The 16,326-nt window shown below is 52.7% G+C and overlaps 1 protein-coding gene across 1 annotated transcript in view; it reads left to right on the top strand.

Moving 5' to 3' along the window:
- Positions 1-2,478: 2,478 nt before the first annotated feature.
- Positions 2,479-16,326, top strand: part of LOC142483354 (voltage-gated inwardly rectifying potassium channel KCNH2-like) — a 151,055-nt gene continuing 137,207 nt past the window's right edge. The window contains exon 1 of the mRNA XM_075583436.1: positions 2,479-5,190. Within this exon, the coding sequence (XP_075439551.1) occupies positions 5,115-5,190 (76 nt within the window). The 5' untranslated portion in view covers positions 2,479-5,114. The remainder of the gene's footprint in view (positions 5,191-16,326) is intronic.

Raw genomic sequence — 16,326 nt, 5'->3', positions numbered from 1 at the left:
CTCTTGGCCTGCCTGTCTCTTGGTCTGACAGTCTGCCTGTCTCTTGACCTGCCTGTCTCTTGGCCTGCCTGTCTCTTGGTCTGCCAGTCTGCCTGTCTCTTGTCCTGCCAGTCTGCCTGTCTCTTGGCCTGCCTGTCTCTTGGCCTGCCTGTCTCTTGGCCTGGCTGTCTCTTGGCCTGCCTGTCTCTTGGCCTGCCTGTCTCTTGGCCTGCCTGTCTCTTGGCCTGACACTGCCTGTCTCTTGTCCTGCCTGTCTCTTGGCCTGCCTGTCTCTTGGCCTGCCTGTCTCCTGGCCTGTCTGTCTCTTGGCCTGCCTGTCTCTTGGCCTGCCTGTCTCTTGGCCTGACACTGCCTGTCTCTTGGCCTGCCTGTCTCTTGGCCTGCCTGTCTCTTGGCCTGCCTGTCTCTTGGCCTGACACTGCCTGTCTCTTGGCCTGCCTGTCTCTTGGCCTGACACTGCCTGTCTCTTGGCCTGCCTGTCTCTTGGCCTGACACTGCCTGTCTCTTGGCCTGCCTGTCTCTTGGCCTGACACTGCCTGTCTCTTGTCCTGCCTGTCTCTTGGCCTGACACTGCCTGTCTCTTGGCCTGCCTGTCTCTTGGCCTGACACTGCCTGTCTCTTGGCCTGCCTGTCTCTTGGCCTGACACTGCCTGTCTCTTGGCCTGACACTGCCTGTCTCTTGGCCTGACACTGCCTGTCTCTTGGCCTGCCTGTCTCTTGGCCTGACACTGCCTGTCTCTTGGCCTGCCTGTCTCTTGGCCTGACACTGCCTGTCTCTTGGCCTGACACTGCCTGTCTCTTGGCCTGACACTGCCTGTCTCTTGGCCTGACACTGCCTGTCTCTTGGCCTGCCTGTCTCTTGGCCTGCCTGTCTCTTGTCCTGCCTGTCTCTTGGCCTGACACTGCCTGTCTCTTGGCCTGCCTGTCTCTTGGTCTGCCTGTCTCTTGGCCTGCCTGTCTCTTGGCCTGCCTGTCTCTTGGCCTGCCTGTCTCTTGGCCTGACACTGCCTGTCTCTTGTCCTGCCTGTCTCTTGGCCTGCCTGTCTCTTGGCCTGCCTGTCTCCTGGCCTGTCTGTCTCTTGGCCTGCCTGTCTCTTGGCCTGCCTGTCTCTTGGCCTGACACTGCCTGTCTCTTGGCCTGCCTGTCTCTTGGCCTGCCTGTCTCTTGGCCTGCCTGTCTCTTGGCCTGACACTGCCTGTCTCTTGGCCTGCCTGTCTCTTGGCCTGACACTGCCTGTCTCTTGGCCTGCCTGTCTCTTGGCCTGACACTGCCTGTCTCTTGGCCTGCCTGTCTCTTGGCCTGACACTGCCTGTCTCTTGTCCTGCCTGTCTCTTGGCCTGACACTGCCTGTCTCTTGGCCTGCCTGTCTCTTGGCCTGACACTGCCTGTCTCTTGGCCTGCCTGTCTCTTGGCCTGACACTGCCTGTCTCTTGGCCTGACACTGCCTGTCTCTTGGCCTGACACTGCCTGTCTCTTGGCCTGCCTGTCTCTTGGCCTGACACTGCCTGTCTCTTGGCCTGCCTGTCTCTTGGCCTGACACTGCCTGTCTCTTGGCCTGACACTGCCTGTCTCTTGGCCTGACACTGCCTGTCTCTTGGCCTGACACTGCCTGTCTCTTGGCCTGACACTGCCTGTCTCTTGGCCTGCCTGTCTCTTGGCCTGCCTGTCTCTTGTCCTGCCTGTCTCTTGGCCTGACACTGCCTGTCTCTTGGCCTGCCTGTCTCTTGGTCTGCCTGTCTCTTGGCCTGCCTGTCTCTTGGCCTGCCTGTCTCTTGGCCTGCCTGTCTCTTGGCCTGACACTGCCTGTCTCTTGTCCTGCCTGTCTCTTGGCCTGCCTGTCTCTTGGCCTGACACTGCCTGTCTCTTGGCCTGACACTGCCTGTCTCTTGGCCTGCCTGTCTCTTGGCCTGCCTGTCTCTTGGCCTGACACTGCCTGTCTCTTGGCCTGCCTGTCTCTTGGCCTGACACTGCCTGTCTCTTGGCCTGCCTGTCTCTTGGCCTGCCTGTCTCTTGGCCTGCCTGTCTCTTGGCCTGACACTGCCTGTCTCTTGTCCTGCCTGTCTCTTGGCCTGCCTGTCTCTTGGCCTGACACTGCCTGTCTCTTGGCCTGACACTGCCTGTCTCTTGGCCTGCCTGTCTCTTGGCCTGCCTGTCTCTTGGCCTGACACTGCCTGTCTCTTGGCCTGCCTGTCTCTTGGCCTGACACTGCCTGTCTCTTGGCCTGCCTGTCTCTTGGCCTGACACTGCCTGTCTCTTGGCCTGCCTGTCTCTTGGCCTGCCTGTCTCTTGGCCTGCCTGTCTCTTGGCCTGCCTGTCTCTTGGCCTGACACTGCTTAGTGCTTTTCAAGTGCTGATAAATATTCCCCTTGGATGTTCCATGTATTAGTCAGTGACGCCTCCTTATCTCTTCCCTCCCCCTCCCCATACACAGACCTGTGCCCCCCCCCACCCCCCCCCACCCCTCACAACACAGGAGCCTGCAGCCTCTGATGCTTCGCAGCTGGGATTCCCCCCGTGTGAGAGAGGGGGGGACAGGGAGAGGAGGAGCAGCAGCACAAGCAGGCGATACCAGGCAAAAAACACCATCCGTCTTCCACAGCATCCCCCTCTGCCTCCTCTCCTAATAAGGGGATGCCTCCTGCAGGAGACGGCCCAGGCTCTCTGCCATCCTTTTAGGAGAGGGAAAACCTAGAGTGCACGCGTCCTCCTCCCCTGTGTGTGACAGACAAAAGGGGACGCGGACGGGACCCTGGGAACCTGCATCCGTGTGGAGCCTGGAAGGAGCAGGTGATGGGGAGGAGCGATACAGGATCTTCCAGAAGGAGCCAGATCTGTCTCCCAGATCCGAGGGTCTAACCTCCCTCCCCTCCACGCTCGCCACCGATTCCCGCCTTCCAGAGCAGAGGATCATGGGATAACAGCGCTGGTGGCGCCTAAGGCCACGGGATAGCTTCATTGGTTCTGCCATTTGGGGTTGTCCAACTGAAGGGCTCATATTTATCCACGACATCCCCAGGAGCTGAGGAAGCGGGGAGGGAGGGAGGGGGGGGGGACGCTCCTTCCCCACGGATTGTTATAGGACGACTTGTGGGGGATATGTTATAAAGACGACACACGTCCTAAACCGGCTGCGAAACCAAACCCAAAAGGTGGCCTCTTTCCCCCCCTCCCCGTGCTTCTCCCTTCTCTTCCTCGCTGCCAGGTAACGCCAGGACGGGCCTCCTGGGTATGGGGGGGGGGGAGCACGGTAGGGACCTCTCTGTGTAATTAAACGAGATGTCCGTGGGGGACACACGTCTTCCAGTGTGATGTGGAAGTTCAGTGATAGGGCTGCAGCTCTCAGACGCCCGAGTGTTGTGTGTCAGTCATATATACAATGTATATCCGCATGGTTACACACTGCATGGCACGGCCGATTAGATAGTCTGTGTGCATTATAAACACTGCCTATTTGTGGCATTATATACTGAATTTTCTGAATCGTTCAGCAGCATCCACACTGTATATTAAGATTGTACATGTATTTTCCTAATATTTAGATAGAGTACATTATATAGTGTTCTTTGTATTTATCCCTGTGGTATACACACAGTTCTGTGATACACTGTAGTCTCCTAATAAGACGCTGTATATTACTAGTATTACACAATGAATATTAGCTTCATTGTCTTAATATCTCACTGGTGAATGCAGTGTATATACAGTACGCTGTATACAGAGTGTTGTGTTATCGGAGTAGTATATAAGCTTTATACAGAGTGTTGTGTTATCGGAGTAGTATATAAGCTTTATACAGAGTGTTGTGTTATCGGAGTAGTATATAAGCTTTATACAGAGTGTTGTGTTATCGGGGTAGTTTATAAGCTTTATACAGAGTGTTGTGTTATCGGAGTAGTATATAAGCTTTATACAGAGTGTTGTGTTATCGGAGTAGTATATAAGCTTTATACAGAGTGTTGTGTTATCGGGGTAGTTTATAAGATTTATACAGAGTGTTGTGTTATCGGGGTAGTTTATAAGCTTTATACAGAGTGTTGTGTTATCGGAGTGCTAGGTACACCATACAGGGGATTTCATCTTGTTTGTAGGCTAGTGCAAGGCACTGACCACACGCCTAAGGATACATGTTGCTATGTGAGGAGTTAATGGGACATCCCCACCTCTAACACCTACTGGAGAACCCAGGACTAAATATCTGGGGGTTTGCCACACCGCACACACAGGCGAGTAAGGGGTCCGTCCCGTTCATGTTTGGGATGAGGTGCTGCCCTCTGCCCCTTAATACTCCATATGTCCCCAATCGCAGACTAAATTTACCCCTGTCTCAGGCTGACGTCCGAGGGCAGCTTAACGCACAGCAGTGGGACCTCAAAGAGTTAACAGGCGGCGTCTCTGCACACGTGTGACAGCGAGGTTTGGTTTACGTGTAGAGGAAACACAGGAAGAGGGAGAGAGGCAGAAGGCTGGTGGAGCAGTCACAGACAGGGGCTCATTTGAATACAGGTGCAGGGAGGCAGAATAGCAGGTGCATGTGTCTGAGAAGACGGGTAGGATCGCTCACCCCTGGAACACCCTACAGACCCTTCTTTCCTTACCTATATTACCCCTCTCCCATCCCACAACCATCAGGCGTGAAGGACCCGCCCTAGCAGCCTCAGAGCCATCAATGAGAAGACATTGGGCATTGGGTAGCAGGAGGACATCTGTCCATCACCATGATCCTGTTGAAGATTTCATTGGGTGCCGCTCTTGTCTCCTGATCCCATAGCTCCTGATCCTTTGGTCCTCGCACGTTCTATCACCACCTGGACCTCACCGGACCTCGTTACATTGCTCCTTCTTGTCAGGGGAAGGAATTTTTTTGCCCACCCGCCCTATCCTGACGTTGCCAGTTTATTGGATGTCTGTGGCCCATGAAACTTTTATGACCCCAACTTTACTGACCGTGCTGGTTCTGACCATCTCACAGTCCGCTCAGGGGGTGGCCATATTCCATTGGTTGGTGGTCTAGGGGTGGGACATAGCCCCCTTGAGCAGTGGCTTCATGTGGCAAGAGTTTGGATTGGTGCTGAAAGTTGGGGGCTGGTGAAGGGGTCGTGCCCATGGGATAAGGATGCCGGTCCGAAGAGGACACGTGGCCCCTCAGAATACCTTCCTGGACACCATCATACGCAAGTTCGAGGGGCAAAGTAAGTGGCACTCACAGATAATGCTGCTCCTGACTAGTCTCTATGCTTTTCCCTCTCCACAGATAGGGGGATCAGCAGTGCTTTGCATCACCTCTGACAATGGAGCAAGACCCCCTCACTGCTGACCGCCCTGACAATGGAGCAAGACCCCCTCACTGTTGACCGCCCTGACAGTGGAGCAACACCCCCTCACTGCTGACCCCCCTGACAGTGGAGCAAGACCCCTCACTGCTGACCCCCCTGACAGTGGAGCAAGACCCCCCACTACTGACCCCCCTGACAGTGGAGCAAGACCCCCCACTGCTGACCCCCCTGACAGTGGAGCAAGACCCCCCACTGCTGACCCCCCTGACAGTGGAGCAAGAACCCTGCACGTCCCCCTGACAGTAGAGTAAGACCTCTCACTGCTGACCCCCTGGCAGTGGAGTAAGACCCCTTACTGCTGACCACCTGGCAGTGGAGAAAGCCCCCTCACTGCTGACCCCCGCACGTCCCCCTGACAGTGGAGTAACACCCCCACGCGTCCCTGTCCCCTGGCTCAGTTATCTCTCCCCGTCTCACCGCTGCGTCACTATTCTCTTGGTGAGTCAGAAATGTCACTTTCTATGTCTCTGTCCACGCTGTTTATCTGCCTCGGTTTTCCGTGTCTCTCCGTCTCTCTGTGTGTCTCCGTCTCTCTGTGTGTCTCCGTCTCTCTGGGTGTCTCTCTTCCCCAGCTTGGTATCTGTCTCTCTGAGTTCCTAGCTCTCCCTACCTCTGTCTCTCGATCAGCTCTCTCTGGGGCATATGCTCTGATCAGTGATAGATATTGTAGGGAAACTATAATTTAAATCAGTGGGGGTTTCTGTGCGACAATGTCCTGATTGGCACTCTCACAGTTTGATGATTACCCCCGTCTCTCTCATGCTTTGAAGCTGTTATCTGTATGCTGAACAATATTTGAGTCCCATTTTATTGAATGGAGCAGGGTTATTCCCCGGCGCTGGGAAAGTGGCTGCATAGCAGATAGAGCGGGGCCCTTTACGCTCGCCGGAGTTTTGCGCTCGGAGTAATTAGCACAAGTGGAGTCATTTTACTTGTGTCAGTGTCTCAAGGTCTTTACTCCACATCTTATGCCATGTCTTGTTCCCCTTCTTGCTCCGTGTCCCTGGTTCCCCTTCTTGCTCCATGTCTTGGTTCCCCTTCTTGCTCCGTGTCTTGTTCCCATTCTTGCTCCGTGTCTTGTTCCCCTTCTTGCTACGTGTCTTGTTCCCCTTCTTGCTCCGTGTCTTGTTCCCCTTCTTGCTCCGTGTCATGTTCCCCTTCTTGCTCCGTGTCTTGTTCCCCTTCTTGCTCCGTATCTTGTTCCCCTTCTTGCTCCGTGTCCCTGGTTCCCCTTCTTGCTCCATGTCCCTGGTTCCCCTTCTTGCTCCGTATCTTGGTTCCCCTTCTTGCTCCGTATCTTGGTTCCCCTTCTTGCTCCGTGTCTTGGTTCCCCTTCTTGCTCCGTGTCTTGGTTCCCCTTCTTGCTCCGTGTCTTGGTTCCCCTTCTTGCTCCGTGTCTTGGTTCCCCTTCTTGCTCCGTGTCTTGGTTCCCCTTCTTGCTCCGTGTCTTGTTCCCCTTCATGCTCCGTGTCTTAGTTAACCTTCTTGCTCCGTGTCTTGGTTCCCCTTCTTGCTCCGTGTCTTGTTCCCCTTCTTGCTCCGTGTCTTGGTTCCCCTTCTTGCTCCGTGTCTTGTTCCCCTTCTTGCTCCGTGTCTTGTTCCCCTTCTTGCTCCGTGTCTTGTTCCCCTTCTTTCTCCGTGTCTTGGTTTCTTGCTCCGTGTCTTGTTCCCCTTCTTGCTCTGTATCTTGGTTCCCCTTCTTGCTCCGTGTCTTGGTTCCCCTTCTTGCTCCGTGTCTTGGTTCCCCTTCTTGCTCCGTGTCTTGGTTCCCCTTCTTGCTCCGTGTCTTGGTTCCCCTTATTACTCCGTGTCTTGGTTCCCCTTCTTGCTCCGTGTCTTGGTTCCCCTTCTTGCTCCGTGTCCCTGGTTCCCCTTCTTGCTACGTGTCCCTGGTTCCCCTTCTTGCTCCGTGTCTTGGTTCCCCTTCTTGCTCCGTGTCTTGTTCCCCTTCTTGCTCCGTGTCTTGTTCCCCTTCTTGCTCCGTGTCTTGTTCCCCTTCTTGCTCCGTGTCTTGTTCCCCTTCTTTCTCCGTGTCTTGGTTTCTTGCTCCGTGTCTTGTTCCCCTTCTTGCTCTGTATCTTGGTTCCCCTTCTTGCTCCGTGTCTTGGTTCCCCTTCTTGCTCTGTGTCTTGGTTCCCCTTCTTGCTCCGTGTCTTGGTTCCCCTTCTTGCTCCGTGTCTTGGTTCCCCTTATTACTCCGTGTCTTGGTTCCCCTTCTTGCTCCGTGTCTTGGTTCCCCTTCTTGCTCCGTGTCCCTGGTTCCCCTTCTTGCTACGTGTCCCTGGTTCCCCTTCTTGCTCAGTGTCTTGGTTCCCCTTCTTGCTCCGTGTCTTTGTTCCCCTTCTTGCTCCGTGTCTTGGTTCCCCTTCTTGCTCCGTGTCTTGGTTCCCCTTCTTGCTCCGTGTCTTAGTTCCCCTTCTTGCTCCGTGTCTTGGTTCCCCTTCTTGCTCCGTGTCTTGGTTCCCCTTCTTGCTCCGTGTCTTGGTTCCCCTTCTTGCTCCGTGTCTTGGTTCCCCTTCTTGCTCCGTGTCTTGTTCCCCTTCTTACTCCGTGTCTAGTTCCCCTTCTTACTCCGTGTCTTGTTCCCCTTCTTGCTCCGTGTCTTGGTTCCCCTTTTTGCTCCGTGTCTTGGTTCCCCTTCTTACTCCGTGTCTTGTTCCCCTTCTTACTCCATGTCTTGTTCCCCTTCTTGCTCCGTGTCTTGTTGTATTGTATTGTATGTCTTTATTTATATAGCGCCATAAATGTACATAGCGCTTCACAGTGGTAATACATATCATATAAATAACAAATAATATAAATAACATATCATGGGAATAAGTGCTTCAGACATAAAAGTAAAATTAAGAAAGAGGAGTCCCTGCTCCGAGGAGCTTACAATCTAATTGGCAGGTAGGGAGAATGTACAGAGACAGTAGGAGGGAATTCTAGTAAGTGCGTCTGCAGGGGGCCAAGCTTTATGTATCATGTGTCCATGATTATCCAGTGCTATTCATATGCTTCTTTAAGCAGATGTGTCTTAAGGTGGGTCTTAAAGGTGGATAGAGAGGGTGCTAGTCGGGTATTGAGGGGAAGGGCATTCCAGAGGTGTGGGGCAGAAAGTGAGAAAGGTTTAAGGCGGGAGAGAGCTTTAGATAAAAAGGGGGTAGAAAGAAGACATCCTTGAGAAGAACGCAAGAGTCGGGATGGTGCATAGCGAGAAATTAGGGCTGAGATGTAAGGAGGGGCAGAAGAGTGTAAAGCTTTAAAAGTGAGGAGAAGAATGGAGTGTGAGATGCGGGATTTGATAGGAAGCCAGGAGAGGGATTTCAGGAGGGGAGATGCGGAGACAGATTTAGGGAAGGGTAGAGTGATTCTGGCAGCAGCGTTTAGGATAGATTGTAGGGGAGACAGGTGAGAGGCAGGAAGGCCGGACAGCAGGAGGTTACAGTAATCAAGACGGGAGAGAATGAGGGCCCGAGTCAGAGTTTTAGCAGTCGAGTAACAGAGGAAAGGGCGTATCTTAGTTATATTGCGGAGGAAAAAGCGACAAGTTTTAGAAACGTTTTGAATATGAGAGGAGAATGAGAGAGAGGAATCAAGTGTAACCCCTAGGCAGCGAGCTTGGGCTACTGGGTGAATGATGGTACTTCCAACAGTAATGTGGAAGGAGGTAGTAGGGCCAGGTTTGGGAGGAAGTATGAGGAGCTCTGTTTTAGCCATGTTGAGTTTAAGGCGGCGGACGGCCATCCAGGATGATATTCCAGAGAGGCATTCAGAAACTTTGGTTTGTACAGCAGGTGTAAGGTCGGGGGTTGAAAGTTAAATTTGTGTGTTGTCAGCATAGAGGTGATATTTAAACCCAAAAGATGTGATTAGGTCACCTAGAGAGAGTGTGTAAATAGAAAAGAGAAGGGGTCCCAGGACAGAGCCCTGGGGTACCCCCACATAGAGATCAATAGAGGAGGAGGAGGTGTTAGCAAAAGAGACACTGAAAGTACGATGGGAGAGGTAGGAGGAGATCCAGGATAGAGCTTTATTCCGAATACCAAGAGTATGGAGAATGTGAAGGAGAAGAGGGTGGTCCACAGTGTCGAATGCTACAGAGAGGTCGAGTAATATGAGCAGAGTGTAATGACCTGTCTTCTTGCTCCGTGTCTGGTTCCCCTTCTTGCTCCGTGTCTTGGTTCCCCTTCTTGCTCCGTGTCTTGGTTCCCCTTCTTGCTCCGTGTCTTGGTTCCCCTTCTTGCTCCGTGTCTTGGTTCCCCTTCTTGCTCCGTGTCTTGGTTCCCCTTCTTGCTCCGTGTCTTGGTTCCCCTTCTTGCTCCGTGTCTTGGTTCCCCTTCTTGCACCGTGTCTTGTTCCCCTTCTTGCTCCGTGTCTTGTTCCCCTTCTTGCTCCGTGTCTTGGTTCCCATTCTTGCTCCGTGTCTTGTTCCCCCTTCTTGCTCCGTGTCTTGTTCCCCCTTCTTGCACCGTGTCTTGTTCCCCTTCTTGCTCCGTGTCTTGGTTCCCCTTCTTGCTCCGTGTCTTGGTTCCCCTTCTTGCTCCGTGTCTTGGTTCCCATTCTTGCTCCGTGTCTTGTTCCCCCTTCTTGCACCGTGTCTTGTTCCCCTTCTTGCTCCGTGTCTTTGCTCCACAGGGAGACAATTAAGCAAATTATGGAAACAAACTTCCCTTCTATTGATACAGTCATGTGAAACAGAAAGTACACCCTCTTTGAAATCCATGGTTTTAAATATCAGGACATAACAATCATCTGTTCCTTAGCAGGTCTTAAAATTAGTTATATACAACCTCAGATGAACAACAACACATGACATATTACACCATGTCATGATTTATTTAACAAAAATAAAGCCAAAATGGAGAAGCCATGTGTGAAAAACTAAGTACACCTTATGATTCAATAGCTTGTAGAACCACCGTTAGCAGCAATAACTTGAAGTAATCGTTTTCTGTATGACTTTATCAGTCTCTCACATCATTGTGGAGGAATTTTGGCCCATTCTTCTTTACAACGTTGCTTCAGTTCATTGAGGTCTGTGGGCATTTGTTTATGCCCAGCTCTCTTAAGGTCCAGTCAATCGGGTTGAGGTCTGGACTTTGACTGGGCTATTGCAACACCTTGATTCTTTTCTTTTTCAGCCATTCTTTTGTAGATTTGCTGGTGTGCTTGGGATCATTGTCCTGTTGCATGATCCAATTTCGGCCAAGCTTTAGCTGTTGGACAGATGGCCTCACATTGACTCTAGAATACTTTGGAATACAGACGAGTTCATGGTCGACACAATGACTGCAAGGTTCCCAGTTCCTGTGGCTGCAAAAACAAGCCCAAATCATCACCCTTCCACCACCGTGCTTGACAGTTGGTATGAGTTGTTTGTGCCGATATGCTGTGTTTGGTTTTCGCCAAAAGTGACGCTGTTCATTATGGCCAAACATCTCCACTTTGGTCTCGTCTGTCCAGAGGACATTGTTCCAGAAGTCTTGTGGTTTGTTCAGATGCAACTTTGCAAACCTAAGCCGTGCTGCCATGTTCTTTTTAGAGAGAAGAGGCTCCCAGAATAACCCCACAGTGCCGCTCGCAGAATAACCCCACAGTGTCGCTCGCAGAATAACCCCACAGTGTCGCTCGCAGCAGCAGTGGCCACCTACCCCTAACTGTGCAGTATATACACACAGCGAGTACAGTGTGGGCAGCAACAGTGCCCATCTCCCCCTACATCTGACTATACAGTATACACACAGTGGGTACAATGCGGGCAGCAGCAGTGCCCACCTCCCCATACACCTGACTATACAGTATACACAGGATATATTGGGCTGGTAATACAGCGAGACCTCGGTCCTCCTGTACCCTTTAACAGTTGTCTGGTGTGGCAGGATGGCCTCGCGGAAGGGTCAGTAAGACACTAGACTGTAGTGGTTTATTAGCCACAAGCAAACTCCGGGTGCACTATCCCCTTAAGAAAACAAAATCATAGAAATTAAACACCTATTCCCTTTAGGGAAAGTTAACTACACCGTAGCTTTCGCCCTCACTAACTGCATGGCCACCTAAGCTTGTTCCCAAGCCAAAACATGCCCTTGCATATGCAACAATGTAACGGTCTCTGCATACAACAATAACGTGTTTTTGCTTATCTGTCAGTCCTTTGGAGCAGACAAAACTGTTTCAGCACAGCTTTGTCATCCTTCTTCTTAGGGGAACTCAGGCCCACCATAAGCCCAGAGAACCTCCTCTGCATGTCCTCTTTAACCAGCTCCCGCAGCTGGGGAGCACTTCTATCCCCCCATTCCCTGGGGAAGACAGTCTCTCTGTCTGGCAGCTTCCTGTGTCTTTTAAAATACTTCCCCATTCAGTTCATTCAGACAGGCTGATTAATTAGGCAGCAGCTGCATTAGCCATTCCAGTGAAGATTAACTCTTTGTGAGGTAGTGTAACCTCTCAGGGTGCTGGCATTCGCTTGGCTGGAAGTGTAACCTCTCAGGGTGCTGGCATTCACCCGGCTGGTAGTGTAACCTCTCACGGTGCTGGCATTCGCTCGTCTGGAAGTGTAAGCTCTCAGGGTGCTGGCATTCGCCCGGCTGGAAGTGTAACCTCTCAGGGTGCTGGCATTCGTCCGGCTGGAAGTGTAACCTCTCAGGGTGCTGGCATTCGCTCGTCTGGAAGTGTAAGCTCTCAGGGTGCTGGCATTCGTCCGGCTGGAAGTGTAACCTCTCAGGGTGCTGGCATTCGCTCGGCTGGAAGTGTAACCTCTCAGGGTGCTGGCATTCACCTGGCTGGAAGTGTAAGCTCCCAGAGTGCTGGCATTCACCTGGCTGAAAGTGTAACCTCTCAGGGTGCTGGCATTCGCTCGGCTGGAAGTGTAAGCTCTCAGGGTGCTGGCATTCGCTCGGCTGGAAGTGTAAGCTCCCACGGTGCTGGCATTCACCTGGCTGGAAGTGTAAGCTCTCAGGGTGCTGGCATTCGTCCGGCTGGAAGTGTAACCTCTCAAGGTGCTGGCATTCGCCCGGTTGGAAGTGTAAGCTCTCAGGGTGCTGGCATTCGCCTGGCTGGTAGTGTAAGCTCCCAGGGTGGTAATAAAGGGCGCCAGGAACTGTTATACAAACAGGACAGGCTTTTATTCTTACATTCTCTTCCCTGGAGTCCATACATCTCCACAGGGAGGCACACATAGCTTACATAACTCTTGTCTTGTACATAGATCCATGTCTATAACCTCTGAGATCCTGGAGTCCTCTGCAGGCACTTTCCCAGAACCTCTGCCTGGGGATGTAACGCCACCAGGGCTCCCATGTACCCCTCATTCATAGAACACCCCAGGTGTCCTCTTTAGTGGTGTGCTTACTTCTTCCAAAGCTGGCGTTGGGGCAACTTTTCTAGTGAAAGTTCTGGGGACCCTTGTTTACATACACACACACCCTCCTGTTTCTTTCTGATGTTGTAGAGGTAGTCCTTGGGTCCTCATGGGGTGGTTGGGCTCCTCATCATCTCACCCCACCCTTGTTACTGGGCAAAACAGGAATGAATGCTTTCCAGAATAAGAACGGGGCTTACATGACAGTTGGCTGAATTGCAACAACTACCTTTACAGGGGGTTCTGCTATCAGGGAGGGTGGGGGTGACAGGGACTTATCTCTGTTGAAGAAACTATCTCTATAATCCAGCAGGGATCTGGTTAAGTGCAGCAGGCAATTAACCAGACTCCACCTGGCCAATTAAGTCTGTAAGAAAAGCTTCTTGTTGGAAACAGGAGAGAGATTCCCTAACTCACATTTGGGCTGACAGAAGGAGAGCAGAGAAGTCTGCACACAGACACTGTCTTGAGCACAAAGGTTGTGCTGAGATCAGACACCCACAGACCTGTATTTCCTGGAGAGAGGACCCAGGACCCTGCCAGAGGCTGACATGGAGGGCCACCTGCTTAAGGTACCTCCCGAGACATTGGGGTGATAGGCTGGTACTGGGAATATCCCTCTAGTCCTGCAGATAGGGCCTGGGGAAGTAAGTTATCCCTTACATAGGGATTAGGGTTTGTTATTTTGTTGTTTTTGTATGTTTTGCCCGGATAAAGGAACTCCAAGAGTCTCCATTAGCGTGTCTCTGCACACGTCTCTTACAGGGGTACAATAGTATGACACTGTGCAACAATAACGCCTTCCACACACGCCTGAGTGTGCAAATCCCGATGTGTGACAATAAAGGTGCGAATCGGCTCAGATAAATCCCTAGAAACGAGGATTGTTCCGAAGTGCTTCCAGCTGCGGAAATGTCTGGGTGTTAGTGCAGGTTTCTCTGCCTTGGCAAACACAGGAATATATAATATGTTCCCGCTCTATGATATGCAGTGAGAGCTATATCCCTCACATATCCCCGGGTACCAACCAGCAGAGCCCGTCTGTCTCTGAGCGCGGACCCGCCTGTCTCTCTCTCTCTCTGAGCGCGGACCCGTCTCTCTCTCTCTGAGCGCGGACCCGTCTCTCTCTCTCTCTCTCTCTGAGCGCAGACCCGTCTCTCTCTCTCTCTGAGTGCGGACCCGTCTCTCTCTGAACGCGGACCTGTCTCTCTCTCTCTGAGCGCGGACCCATCTCTCTCTCTCTCTCTGAGCGCGGACCTGTCTCTCTCTCTCTGAGCGCAGACCCGCCTGTCTCTCTGAGCGCGGATCCGCCTGTCTCTCTGAGCGCGGACTCGCCTGTCTCTCTGAGCGCGGATCCGCCTGTCTCTCTGAGCGCGGACTCGCCTGTCTCTCTGAGCGCGGACCCGCCTCTCTCTCTGAGCGCGGACTCGCCTGTCTCTCTGAGCGCAGACCCGTCTCTCTCTCTCTCTCTGAGCGCGGACACACCTGTCTCTCTGAGCACAGACCCGCCTGTCTCCCTGAGCGCAGACCCGCCTCTCTCTCTGAGCGCAGACCCGTCTCTCTCTCTGAGCGCGGACCCGCCTCTCTCTCTGAGCGCGGACCCGCCTCTCTCTCTGAGCGCGGACCCGCCTCTCTCTCTGAGCGCGGACTCGCCTGTCTCTCTGAGCGCAGACCCGCCTGTCTCTCTGAGCGCGGACCCGCCTGTCTCTCTGAGCGCAGACCCGTCTCTCTCTGAGCGCGGACTCGCCTGTCTCTCTGAGCGCAGACCCGTCTCTCTCTCTGAGCGCGGACCTGTCTCTTTCTCTCTGAGCGCGGACCCATCTCTCTCTCTCTCTCTCTGAGCGCGGACCTGTCTCTCTCTCTCTGAGCGCGGACCCGTCTCTCTCTCTCTGAGCGCGGACCCGTCCCTCTCTCAGAGCGCGGACCTGTCTCTCTCTGAGCGCGGACCTGTCTCTCTCTCTCTCTGAGCGCGGACCCGTCTCTCTCTCTCTGAGCGCGGACCCGTCTCTCTCTCTCTGAGCGCGGACCCGTCTCTCTCTCTCTTTCTGAGGGAGCACTCACAGGCAATGAGGGAGATGCAAGCAATGAGTGTAACTCTGGCAATGAGAGCACTCACATGCAATGAGTGAGAGTCTGGCAATGAGTGAGAGTCAGACAATGAGTAAGCACTCACAGGCAATAAGGGAGAGTCGGGCATTGAGTGAGACTCAGGCAATGAGTGAGAGTCAGACAATGAGTAAGCACTCACAGGCAATAAGGGAGTCGGGCATTGAGTGAGACTCAGGCAATGAGTGAGAGTCAGACAATGAGTAAGCACTCACAGGCAATAAGGGAGAGTCGGGCATTGAGTGAGACTTGGGCAATGAGGGAGACTCGGGCAATGAGCAAGCACTCACAGGCAATAAGGGAGAGTCGGGCATTGAGTGAGACTCAGGCAATGAGTAAGAGTCAGACAATGAGTAAGCACTCACAGGCAATAAGGGAGAGTTGGGCATTGACTGAGACTCAGGCAATGTGTGAGAGTCAGATAATGAGTAAGCACTCACAGGCAATAAGGGAGAGTCGAGCATTGAGTGAGACTTGGGCAATGAGGGAGACTCGGGCAATGAGCAAGCACTCACAGGTAATAAGGGAGAGTCGGGCATTGAGTGAGACTCAGGCAATGAGTGAGAGTCAGACAATGAGTAAGCACTCACAGGCAATAAGGGAGAGTCGGGCATTGAGTGAGAGTCTGGCAATGAGTGAGAGTCAGACAATGAGTAAGCACTCACAGGCAATAAGGGAGAGTTGGGCATTGAGTGAGACTCAGGCAATGAGTGAGAGTCAGACAATGAGTAAGCACTCACAGGCAATAAGGGAGAGTCGGGCATTGAGTGAGAGTCTGGCAATGAGTGAGAGTCAGACAATGAGTAAGCACTCACAGGCAATAAGGGAGAGTTGGGCATTGAGTGAGAGTCTGGCAATGAGTGAGAGTCAGACAATGAGTAAGCACTCACAGGCAATAAGGGAGAGTTGGGCATTGAGTGAGACTCAGGCAATGAGTGAGAGTCAGACAATGAGTGAGCACTCACACTGTGTGGGGGAGAGGCTGCTGCTCTGGCAGTGAAAGGGTGAATCCCTGGGTAAGGATAATGCTGTCCCTGAGTAATTGGGTTAGTATTAATCCCGCTGCTTTCCCTTTCCTGGGGAGTATTAATTCCCTACGGGTTTAGTAACTAACGATCCGGTGAGATTAACTGGGATCAAAGCTCTATAGTCCAACTCAGAGCCACGGGGCGTCTCTAATACACAGGTATGGGGCACGGGGCTTCTCTAATACACAGGTATGGGGCACGGGGCTTCTCTAATACACAGGTATGGGGCACGGGGCTTCAATAATACACAGGTATGGGGCACAGGGCTTCTCTAATACACAAGTATGGGGCACAGGACTTCTCTAATACACAGGTATGGGGCAGGGGGCTTCTCTAATACACAGGTATGGGGCACAGGGCTTCTCTAATACACAGGTATGGGGCACAGGGCTTCTCTAATACACAGGTATGGGGGACAGGGCTTCTCTAATACACAGGTATGGGGCAGGGGGCTTCTCTAATACACAGGTATGGGGCAGGGGGCTTCTCTAATACACAGGTATGGGGCACAGGGCT

This window comes from Ascaphus truei, unplaced genomic scaffold (genome assembly GCF_040206685.1).
Source record: "Ascaphus truei isolate aAscTru1 unplaced genomic scaffold, aAscTru1.hap1 HAP1_SCAFFOLD_322, whole genome shotgun sequence".
Classification (NCBI taxonomy): domain Eukaryota; kingdom Metazoa; phylum Chordata; class Amphibia; order Anura; family Ascaphidae; genus Ascaphus; species Ascaphus truei.
Note: the sequence above shows the minus strand (reverse complement) of the source record. Positions and strands in the feature narration are given on the sequence as shown.